General features: G+C 48.7%; 1 protein-coding gene across 4 annotated transcripts in view; it reads left to right on the forward strand.

Annotated features, from left to right (window-relative positions):
* The first annotated feature begins 4,922 nt into the window (after positions 1–4,922).
* Positions 4,923–12,445, forward strand: part of aftpha (aftiphilin a) — a 12,944-nt gene continuing 5,421 nt past the window's right edge. For 3 of the 4 annotated variants that reach the window (XM_085162525.1, XM_085162527.1, XM_085162528.1), the window contains exons 1-5: positions 4,923–5,379; positions 7,035–8,630; positions 11,554–11,720; positions 11,850–11,979; positions 12,158–12,214. In XM_085162525.1, coding sequence (XP_085018651.1) covers positions 7,071–8,630; positions 11,554–11,720; positions 11,850–11,979; positions 12,158–12,214 — 1,914 coding nt within the window. In that variant the 5' untranslated portion in view covers positions 4,923–5,379; positions 7,035–7,070. The remainder of the gene's footprint in view (positions 5,380–7,034; positions 8,631–11,553; positions 11,721–11,849; positions 11,980–12,157; positions 12,215–12,445) is intronic. The other variant, XM_085162526.1, reaches the window with a different exon arrangement.

Genomic DNA, 12,445 nt, shown 5'->3' on the forward strand with positions numbered 1-12,445 from the left:
AGGAGAAGGTGCCAAACCTGCAACGACTGTGATAAACTCAAACATTTCCCAGGAATCAGCCGGGCAAGACTGGACTCGTCTGTCTACATCCTGGGGTGGCAGCGGGGCAGGAGACGTTTGTCCTTGGGCTCAAACCTGCCGATCAGGTGGTTACACAGAAGATTTGTAGGCTCTTGTAGGTAATACAGGAACAACAGGACTGCTGTCAGTGTTTGAAATGCGGCACACAGAGGACTTTCACCTAAACTTCCAGTTTAGGTGAAAGTTTCACTTCATCCTGGGAATTATTACTCAGCTGTCATTCACTGACAATTCCCAGAAATTATAACAAACACGTCCCGGAATGAACGTCGGGATGGTTTCCAATGTTGTTCCTGTTTCGAAGACAAACTTTTAAACTCATCACGTTTAAAGCTGCTGGAGTTTCGTGCTCTTGGTGTTTGAGATGAATACCATCCACAAGCTCCAACGCGTCCAGAACTCTGCTGCTCGTATCATCACAGGACTCCTTCTGCCCACCACATCACTTCTGTCCTGCAGCAGCTTCATCGGCTCCTGGTCAAATATCGCATCAATTTCAAAATACTCTTGTTCACATTTAAGGCTATTCATCATCTCTCCTCCATATCTCTCTGACCTGGTTAAGATCACCGCCCCATCTCGTTGTCTCAGATCTTCTTCTTCCCTTTCACTCTCCGTCCCTTCCCCCCGTCGATGGGGAGCCGGGCTTTCAGCTGCTCCACGACTCTGGAATTCCCGACCTCCTGATTTAAGAAACATCTCTTCCTTCTCTCTCTTTAAGTCCAAACTCAAAACCCACTTGTTCAAAATAGCTTATCCCACATAACCTCTCCACTCTGCTATTTTATTTGTTTATGTCTTATGCTTTTATGATTGTGTAAACTTCTTGCTTTTATGTTGCTTTTAAGTGTACAGCGACCTTGAGTGTTTTGAAAGGCGCTTTCAAATAAAATGTATTATTATTATTATTATTATACCTGCAGCTGTGGCTCTCAGGTGAGCTCAGACTGATGATGATGATGAAGGACCAGCGGTTGCTGTGTTTGTGCACAGTCGCGTGCACGTGTTCGCTCACTCTGATCTTCTGTGAAGGAGTGACAGCATCCTGCTGTGCTCCCGTCCTCATTGTTTATATTTGCCCCGTCTTCAAAGAGCTGCCTCAGCTCAGAACCAGCAGAATAACCGTGGAGGAGGGCAAACCCGTCTGCAGCTGTGGCAGAGGGGCAACAATGCAGGAACACATAACCCAAATATGATTAAAGGGCTAATGTAATTGAATTTGGTCATTCCTTATAATTATTGTACACTTGTAGAAAAATAACCTGACAAGCAAAAAGTCTTGGAGCAAATGAACATCTGTTAAAAGGTCAAAGCAGAAATGAATCCTCCAATCACAACATAGGAAGGTGAATATGAAGTATACAGTCAATTCAGCTTGATCTCAAATGACCACAAACTGTGTCTCATGTAAATCGTCTGGTTTTGCTTCCTTTGTCTCGTTAGGCCTGATGTGCCCCAGCTGTGTTTCCCTCCTGTTGCCCTGATTGCTCCTCTGTGTATTTAAGCCCTGTGTTTCAGTTTGTCGTGATCGACCCTCATCTTGCTGTGTGTTCTGTCTGCGTAAGCTTAGTTTGTATTCTTAGTTTTGTTGCCCGTTTGAGTTCAGCATTAAAGCTGTTTTGAGTTCACTGTCCGTCTCCGAGTGCCTGCACATTGGGTCCTACTGCTACTCCTGCCTGCACACAGCCGGCACATAACACTAGTGACGGCCAAATGAAGCTTTCTGAAGCTTGTATTGAAAAACGCTTCATTACTCGCTTTTCAACACAGTCCTCTCTGGTGACATCTGGTGGCCAAAAATATGAAGAGCAGCTTGAATCCACAAAATAAAACCAAATGCTTCATTATGATTGCTCACTCTACAGAGCGGAGTTCTGTCTGATATCGGGCTGTTGTGTTGCTTTGAACGTGTATTTTTTGGGGGTTAAAAAAAATGTTGTTTATTTGTTTAATAAATAATTTTGACCAGTAAACTCTCCTTGTTTAAACATGCACCACGGTGTGGTCTTTCTTTGCTTGTGACTTCTTGATGTTGGTACATAAAATAATTGAAAAATACCACATTACATATAATAATGTACAACACATTATGGAGTATGCTCTGAGGTCTTGCCTCCATGCACTTATGCAATTAATCGCTAGACGTGTGTATTTATAAATAATATATTAGGGAATTTTTCCTATATATATTTTTGGACCTGGGGGTAGAATTGATTGTGAAAAGGAAAATGCTTATGAACTTCGAAATTAAAAACATGATGCATTTAAAGTAACCATTTTTCTTTTTTATTTAAGAAGAGAACTTGTTCCTTTTCGTGGAGATAATTTCTCCTGCATTAAGGAGAATCCCTTCACATGGCACAGAGACGATTACAATATTATTATTATTATTATTATTATTATTATTATTATTATTATTATTATTATTATTATTATAACCACATCATCACGTGTCTGTTTCTCACAGCAAGATCAACGTCAGACTTCGCCCTCTGCTGGTGAGCTGCAGGAACTACAATATTAACCCTTAAATAAATACTGTTAGACTTTTATCTGTTGGCCTCGGTCAGATTAAAATATAACAGCTGTGTACATGTATGTTATTACTGGATTGCCAACCTTCCAATCAGGATATGACCTGCTCCACCCCCCGAGCTACAGACGTGGAGGCCGGAGGACCAGACGTGGTTAATCTACATCAGTTCCTGCAGACAGAGGCAGATGGAATCATTGCTGGTGACAGCATGAAGCTGTCTCTGTTCCAGCACAAAGTCAGCTGGGTCCAAAAGCAGATGTTAAAAAGCAAATCACTGATGTTAACTTTTACAGTAAAGTGCTCATGACGCTAGCTAGTCTGACAGGAAGCAGGTGGAGGGCTCACAGCAGCATGACTGCAGACAAACCTCATCTGTCCGCACATTCACAAACTTCCTCCTTCATAGCTGTGCATGTTTTTAAAGCTGACATTCGACTGTTTTGCAACATTAGCACAAAAGCTTTCCCTGCTTGTTGTTAGGAGCACAGTACCCTGGATTCATAAACTGTTCATGCTGAGTCTGCAGAGGCTACCAGTGCTGTGGAAGACATCATGCCTCGTCCCTGTTCCAAAGACGCCACGTCCCAGTGGCCCCCAGGATTACAGGCCCGTGGCACTGACCTCCCACATCATGAAGACCCTGGAAATTCTCATCCTGGACCAGCTGTGACCCAGAGTAAGACCACATCTGGATCCTCTTCAGTTCGCTTATCAGCCTCATCTCAGAACAGAGGACGGCATCATCTACCTGCTCAATCGTGTCTACACCCATCTGGACCAGCCGGCGAGCGCTGTGAGGGTCATGTTTTTTGACTTTTCCAGTGCTGTCAACACCATCAGGCCGACCCTCCTGGGTGATAAGTTAGCAGCGATGCAGGTGGATGCTTCTCTGGTGTCCTGGATTGTTGATTACCTGATAGGAAGACCACAATATGTGCGTCTGTGTGTGTCTGACACTCAGCACCACAGGGGACTGTCCTCCCCCCTTCCTCTTCACCCTCTACACCACAGACTTCAGCCACTGCACAGACCTCCATCTTCAGACGTTTCCTGATGACTCTGCGGTGGTTGGATGCATCAGCAGGGATGATGAGACAGAGCACCGGGCTGTGGTCGACTCCTTTGTCACATGAGCAGAATCATCTGCAGCTCAACGTGGCAAAGACCAAGGTATTGGGAGGGATCAATAAAGTTTTCTGATTCTGAATAAAGCCTCCCCCCACCACACAAACGAAGCTGCCAAGATAAATTTCAGAACCTTTCCCAGCTTTGACATGACCTTTGACCTCTACACACACTGACTCCTTTTATATATTAAAAATGTGGCTGCACAGGCGGAGAGCACACTGATGTCAGTACTCTGTACAGCGCTCCAGAGGACGCGGCGTCCATGCCTGGGCGGGTATGACCTCAGATCAGGGGAGGTCTGTTTACACCCGACCATGTGACCCACCTGCTGACAGCTCACCTGATAAATGTTCCTCCTGCTGTTTCTTTAAAGCTGCTGCCATCAAAATGAAATGAATGAATGATTTCAGTGTTCTGTGACTCCAACATCACATATCATGAGATTTGTGAGTCTTTGCATTCTGCTTTATTTACACTGCGTCCTGACACCCTGACAGCCAAACACAGAGAGTGGGCTTTTTGGAGTTTTCTCACATTATTTTCAGGTTTGCACAGGTGTGCAGAGACACGGTATCTCCCAGATACCTGTCAGCTGTCAGCTGTCAGCTGTGGCTCTGCTGAGCAGGTTCAGTCCAAACATGAATCCTGAACGTCAGAGCTGGGCAGCAGACAGAACAGCCAGGGGCGCCTCCAGAATGTTTTCATAGGGGTGGCCACTAAAAATATTGGGGTGGCCACCAAAAACAGAATTTATTTTTATCAAGCTGTTGTCAAATATAGGTTACCTGGAAAATATGGCAAAAGAGAGAGAGAGAGAAGAATGAGGTGCTTGTTACTAAAGTTATATCACTGAAAACAGAAGATTTGAAATCCAGACGAATCTGTTCTGTCCCAACCATCGCTGTTATGAGCAGAAGCAGGTTAAGAGCAGTGTGGGAGACGCCAGTGTGGAGCTGGGGTGAGTATACGAACACTTCAGCCTCCTTTTATCCAAGTGTCGGGTTTATTTCATGCCAGACCCCGGAGCCCACACCGGCTCGAATAGTTAGACACACGTGTGCTTTAAATCACTGAGGAGGGACTTTAGAAAGGTGCATTCACACAACATATTGTTGCTCTGCAGGTGCTTCCTGTGTGGGTTCTCGCCCACAGTCCACAGTCAGTGGGGTTCACAGGTGAACTGGCCGTCTGTCTGTCTCCGTCAGCTCTGCCACAGAGGTGCACCTGTCCAGGTGTACCTCCTCTTGCTCTGAGGCAGCTTGGACTTGTGCCCAATCCGATTATTGTTCATGTTTAGGTCTGCTCAGCGGAGTTTGTAACAGCGGTTTCCACTTAAAGAAATAAAGTTTTGATTTTAAAAAGTGCTGGGAGAGAGGCGTGGTTCAGGAATACTCGAGTACAAGCGGCCAACTGGTGTACATGAGTAGGAGTACTCAGTTACATCCATCCACCTGTTCCACCTGGAAGTTTGTGGAGCAGCAGACCGCAGCGGTGCATGCTGGGTGATCGTGAGGCAGGGCAGCAGCAGCAGCCGGCGGACTCCACCTTCAGCACGGGCTTCACAGTCAGCCGTCCCGCTCCGACGACAGCCCGTGTGGAACCGAACCATGGACGCCAGCGGGCGGCCTCTGACGGTGAGCCCGGCTCTTTCCTTCGGGATGAGACAGTTGTTGTCACACGAAACGCCGAGCTAAGCTAAGCTAATGCTAGCTCAGCTGCTTCTTGGCTTGTTGTCGTTGGTGAAGCTAGCTGCGCAGTTAGCAGGGGCAGCTAACGTCAAACCGACTCGTTCCTGAAGAGTCCCCGGCCTGTGTTTATCTGTGTACCGCCGCTGTGTGCCAGCAGAGCCGCTCGGTAAAGTACCAGCATAGTAATCGAGCTGGCTTCAGCTTTCCACACAGGCTGACCGGGCTAGTCCCGCCGAGCTCGGGCTGCTATTAGCCGCCGAGCTGTCCTGCTAGCTTCCCTGTCGGGCTCGGGCTGGGCTCAGACAAGTCGGTTCTGCTCGGGACAAACTCTCAGCCCTCCGTCGTTTAGCCTGCTAAGCTACCTGGGAGTTTACTGAGCCTGCTACGTTAGCTTGTTAGCTGCAATTTAAGCACTGACGTCAGACAGGTGAGACTGCTGGGGGGGCTCACAGTGTCAGGTGGAGTTTGGGACTGGAACGACTGTCAGGAGGCTGAGCGCCTGTTGAAGGTGACCCGCTGAGTGCGCAGGTAAACCCATCTTAAACATGTTTACCTGCCCTGACGTTAACACGTCACCGTTTGCGGGGTCTGAGGGGTTAAACGGCTCGCGCTCAGCTGACTGGTCTATCAGGACTGCATACCTGAAGTCCAGCTCAGCTCTACCAAACACAGGTAGGCTCCGCCCACCGCCGGTCACAGCACAAACACAGGCCGGCCAGGCCAGCAGGTAACCCGAGAGGGACTTCCCCTGCAGAGCTGCAGGAAGGTACTTTCACCAGAAACTCAGGTGTTTCCTTACCTGGCTGCTTGTTTCAGTCCAAACTCAGTGAAATTTTAAAGAGCTGAGGTCTGTGCTCGCTTCAGATCAGCGTTTGGAAACGTGATTCAAGCACACAAATACAGTTAATGTATTACCTCTGACACCCCGCCAGGTGTCAGAGGTCACAGGGTCAAAGGGCGAGAGAGAGAGAGCGCACAGCTGAAATCAGAAGACAGGAGACGGGTTACTTTAAAAATGATATTTGTTTTTATTTAGTGACAAAAATGTTATTATCTTATTGTGAAAGTGTGTGATCAGAACTGCGATGTCAGCAGAATAAAGTCATATAGTTCTGACATCATCATTTTTGTTACATAAATAAGATTATTAGTGATGAGTCAGAATCGTGTTTGAAGCTCAGTCTGAACTTCAGGTTGATGCTCAGATGAGTTCCGTGTTACGAGAGGCGTTTGTGTCCACGCCTGTCACGTTCATTCAAACACGCTTTCATGTTCACGCTGCAGTGATGATGTGATCCCGCAGCAGTGACATCAGAGCAGGAGGGCGGGGTTTCATTTCCTCATTTCTGTCGACGATGTGTTTGTGACGCTGTGTTTGTCCTCGGGGCTCTTCGCGTTCTTCGCCGTCGCTTTGACGCCGTCTGCTCGGGGCTCGTATTACTCGATGAGCTGTGACCCGAGCCTCTCGTTGGAGATCATCGGCGGTGCTGAGAGGCGTGCTCGGCTCCTCGCCGCGTGGATGAAGCGCACTCCTGTTTTTTACTTATTTTTGAATGTTTGTCCTGTGATTCGCTGCTCACGACGTTCTCTCGCTCTTTCAGGTATAGCCCGGAGGATTCTTCGATCACCGCAGAGTCATGGAGCCAGACGTGATCCGCATGTACTCCTCCTCTCCGCCACCCATGGAGGACGGCGCTGAGGAAGAGGACGATGAGTTCGGAGATTTTGGCACCTTCTCTGGCATCCCGAACAGCATCAGCTTCTCAGAGTTTGACACTCCGACCACTTTTAACCAGACGCAGGCTCTGACCGCCACTTCGCCGCCGGAGCTGATCAACAGCAGAGGGGTGGTGGGCTTCAGCCACGGCTCCACGAACGGCGCCCGCAGCCGCAGCGGTGAGCTCTCAAAGGCGAACGGTGTCGTGCTGGCGAGTGCCTCAGAAAGAACTGAGATGAAAAAGGTCCTCGCCAGCTGTGTGGACTTGACCGCGGATTGTAACGGCGGCGAGGTGCTCACAAACGGGTTTGATGTTCAGGGAAGTCCTTCCTCCCAGAATTCTGTCCACGATCGCATAAAAGGAGCGTCCCCCGAGGACACGGGCGGCGCCGGAGGCCCGGAGGACAACTTTGCAGACTTTGCTGCTTTTTCCGATGCTGACGGACGCCTCGACCAGACGGCGAGCTCGCACTGTCCACCGGGCGTCAGCCATAATGTAGAGCAGGGACTGACTTCAGAGGACGATGTCAGGGACACAAACAGAACTGAAAACGACGCGTTCGGCTCAGAGTCCCTCTGCGTCCCCGCCGAGACGCCAGACCGGCGCGCTCACGTGGATGCTGACTCTCGACAAAGGGATGTGGCCTTGGCGGCAGATTGCGGCGCCTCAGAGGCCGTTTGCACTGACAAACTGTTCGTCGTGAACAGGGCGGACGTAGCTGACAGCAACGGTTCTGTCAACGGCTGCGGTGAAAAGCAGCTCCTGCCCGACGCCGCCGCAGACAGCGAGGCGAGGCAATCGGATGAGAAGAGCTCCGGGAACGAGACGGAGACCGAAACGGAGACCGAGACGGAGACGTCGTTTGGCCGTCCGCTGTCCACCGACGCTCTGGAGGAGTACGGCGACGTGAGCACCACGGGCTCGGTGCCCTCGCCCCCGCTCCAGGGGGAATCCGCCACACCCGCTGACGACAGCCAGATGGGCGAAGACGGCGACGAAGACTTCGGGGACTTCGGAGACGCCGGCTCTTTCAGCGCTCAAGGCTTCGCAGACTTCGATCAGTTGGAGGTTGAGCACGATCCAGTCGGATTACAGAGTTCTGCTGTGGCGCAGGAAGCTGTGAGCGCCACGGACAACGCAGAAGAAGAAGACGACTTTGGCGACTTCAACTCCCCCAAATTTAACTCGGGTGAAAACGAGGGGGAGGAGGGAGGAAAGTTTGCCGACTTCCCTGTGAGCAACAGTTTTGGGAATTTCAGCTCGGCCGGTGGCGGCGAGAGCGACGCCGGGTGGAGCGCCTTCGGGGAGCAGCAGCAGGAGGAGGAAGAGGGGGCTTCATGGGCGGCGTTCAGCGCTGAGACGAGCGTCTCACTTCCTGCTGATAGTAGAGGAGTGGAAGAGGAGAAGCAGGAGGAGGAGTGGCACGAGAGTAAAGCACCTGCGGTCGGCGAAGAACCCAGCAGCACTGACAGTCAGCCGGTAAGAGACACTGGGAACACTGGGAGGACTGGGACATGATTCTGTTTCCCATGTTTAAACTGGGGAGATACTCTAGAAACCTGTGACATCACACTGATCCAGTTAGAGCAGGATTACACGTTTCCTGTCATAAAGGTCATGATAACGATGTGCTGTCCAAACCCAAACAGGAAGTTAATGTGAAAGCTGTTCCACTTCCTCTGCTCACACCCAGCTGACTCACACACAGATGTGTCGTCCACACACGATTCTGGGCTCGGACTTCACCGAGTTAAACAAACCCAGATATAAAAACATGAAGCGCTCAGACGGGCTGCAGACCCGCGGCGCTCCGTGTCACTGCTGTGGCTGGCAGGCGAGGGGCCCGCAGACCGCCGCCACCACGTACTTTGTACACTGTATCCAGGATGTCTTCATCCAGGATCTGCAATATCTGTCAAATTTAAAAAATAGTTTGCAGCTGGAACTTTTGGGGTTAAGTTCTCCTTAAGAGGATCTGTGTGAGGCTTTAGCTGCGCTGTCATTGGGTTCCTCGGGATGAAGGTCGAGCTGTTGCTAAACTCTGAGCACGCTCACTCACCTGCTCCTGTGGATGTGGACAGGTGAGCTCAGACTGATGATGATGAAGGATGGCAGGTTTGGGTCAGGTGGGAAGGTCGGTCAACATCTCGAATCATGTGCCTGTAGGGACAGGAAGTGATAGGAATTTAGCGTTTCTGATTCCATCATCAATATCACGGATTGATTCCTCATTGGCTCCTGTTTGAGACGTTCTGCTGTGGGTCACATGTTTGTGCATGTTGGAGGGATTTCCCTCAGTGTTGCTCATTACTCAAAGAAATGTCATTAATTACTCAGAGTACTTCAAAGTAATTCAGTATTTTACTTCATTACTTCTGCATTTCTCCATAAAATGTCCTGAAACTCGTTGTGTCATAATCACAGTGTAACAACATGAGGTCACAGCCCCACACACCAACACGCTGCTCTGTGCTGAATCACTGTTATTGTCACAGCACATGTGCAGCTACACAGCTGCAGCACATGCGAGTGAAATTCTTGTGTGCGAGCTTCACAAGCGACACAGGTGTGCAAAAAATACAATAACATAAAACAAGCAAAATATAAGAATGGTAATAAATATCTGTACAATATAAGAGTGTATGCATTACTGGATGTGTATACTAAATATGTTTTTCTACGTGTGTGTGTCTGTGTGTGTTAGGGCTGCCACGATTATGCCGACTATCAAAATCGTCTGCGACTAATTTAATAGTCGACGCGTCGTTTGAAGCTTTGTAAGATCCCAAAAGACGCAGGAATAAGTAGTAGGATTTAAGAGTGTAATAACGGACTGAAACAGAAGATGGCAGCACTGCATGTACAAGGATGCCAGCTGCCGTTAACCCCCGAAGAAGAAGAAGCTGTCCCAGAATTCATAGCGCAGCCCAGCTCAGTTTCCAACAATGGCGGCAGCTAGTTAGTTTTAATATTACTCTTATTATTCTTTCTGGGTCACAAAATAAACGTTTAACATATTTTCAGGCGAGAATGTAGCTGTGTAAACCTCAAATATCTGCTCAGTTTATCAAGACACCGCATATTTTCAAAAGTGCTCCGACGTTTTCGGACGTCTGTTACCCACTAGCTCGATAGCTAGCCGGGGGCTAGGCTAACTAGAGCCGTGAGAACACCGGACTCCCAGCAAATCGTTTTCAAACCCACCGCTGTCTTTTGCTACTCAGGTTAAACATGATATATAAGTCACTTAGAGAACTTAAAAATGTTATTGTTTGGCTTTTTTAGTATTTTATTTGTTCCTGAGTAAATCGGTTTGGCTTTTTAGTTAGCACATACCTTAAACACTTACAGCTGTAAGCTAATGATAGTTATATAAGAGCAGATGCTGCTGGTGCAATAAGCTGTAGTTTTACATCCAATGGATGATGATCTGATTAGTCGACTAATCGCAAAAATAATCGGTGACTAGTCGACTATCAAAATAATCGTTTGTGGCAGCCCTAGTGTGTGTGTGTGTGTATACATATTTTACATATTAAATAGAGTAAACAATAAATAAAATATATAAAATATACAGAGGTTGGTAGTTGCTAATGACAGCGTGATCGTTCTCTTAGTGTTTAGGTATGAACACAAAGCAAAGATGGAAACCAGCACGGTCGTCATGGTGATTCTACTGTAGAAACATGAACAGGTAGACTGCTCATCAGTCTGACCTGTTCAAGTTCAGCTAACATCACTCTGGGCTCTTGGCTAGCTTAGCGTAGCATGCTATCTGTGCAGGTGCTTGTGTTAGCAGCATAATGCAGTTGTTTCATCATTATCTCGTCCTTTAGTCCAGTAAAAATCAAAGTAGTGTCCATGTCCACGCCGCAGACCGCCCCTATTTTCCTCCTCTGGCACACAAACTCAAATCAGCTGATTGAATTCCAAGGAACTGGAAGACTGGGGATTCCAGTCACAACGTGACAGCGGCTCGATAAGTTGGCCCAGAGTTTATCGACCCCTCTGTGAGTTAAACAGCAGCAAAGTGATAAAAGTTTAATATTAGAAACATGTAAAGTCAGTAAACACAACACAGACTGGAAGCAGCGAGAAGCATCTGCAGGGAGTCATTCAGACTGTCAGGTTATCAGCACAGACGGATGTTTGTTGTGCATTTCTGAGGGACTTAAATCCACAGCAGCTGTTACATAATAACAATAAACCATTAAAAACCTGCAAACTGGAATGACAGTGTGAATAAGACCAGTCTGACTGTGGGCTCGTACAGCACGAGGTTAAAGCAGATATGAACCAGCAGCTCTTTGCACCATCACCTTCACCTGAGGGTGAAGCGCCCCTTTAACTGTAGTCAGGCCCAGACTGTGAAGTTGAGTCTGACGCTGCCGTCTCTCTGCAGGCATCGCTGTTCAGCCGTGTGGAGAAGCTGTTCCAGGTCAGCTTCCCTCAGAGCGCCACCCGACTGCTGGAGGACCAGGTGGTGTCCCTGAAGGCCGTCCTGGAGCCTCCTGAGGACAGACACCCCGGAGCTGAGGAGGGGGAGGAGAAGAAATCGTCATGCGAGAGGTGAGGGTCTCCTCAGCAAACCTCCTGGTTATGAGTGATCCATAGGTGTTTCCCTTCCCGCTCCATTAGGAGCTGCTCCCACTCATGAACCCTGTTTTTGACTCCGCTGCGTCTGATTGGCTGCCACAGGTCCGTGTACGGTGGTGTGTGGACGCAGCTTCAGGACATCCACGAGGCGTTCGGCCTCAGATACCAGTGGGGCGGCTCCCACTGCAACAAAGCACTTCTCTGCTGCCTCGGCATCGACACCAGAAACATCGTGAGTACACGCTGCTCCCCTCTGAATGCGCCGTCTCCTAGCTCCGCCCAGATATCAACATAGACTGTAGATAAAAGATGGTTCCTGGTCATTTGTTGGTATGACTAAAGGCGTTCCTGCTGAGGCGGCAGCTGCGCTCGAGGTTTGAATCCTAATCGGTCTGATTTTCATGTTTCAGCTGTTCACAGGACAGAAGAAGCAGCCGGTCATCGTGCCGATGTACGCCGCCGGCCTGGTGAGTGCGTCCAACAGACTCTATTTATAGTTTACTCATGCAGCACGTTTAAGATGTTACTAACAGCTAAATTAAAGCCACAGGTAAATACAGATAAGCGCTCAGCTCCACAGTGGCTGTGAAGGATCAGCTGTTGATCAGCTGATGTAAGCAGGGGAGGGAGGGGGACAGGAAACTGCTTCCTGCTTGATTTCAGGACAAGATGAAGATCTTTAAGTTTTGGGAACTTGA

Source organism: Neolamprologus multifasciatus, chromosome 6, assembly GCF_963576455.1.
Source record: "Neolamprologus multifasciatus chromosome 6, fNeoMul1.2, whole genome shotgun sequence".
NCBI classification, from domain to species: Eukaryota; Metazoa; Chordata; class Actinopteri; order Cichliformes; family Cichlidae; genus Neolamprologus; species Neolamprologus multifasciatus.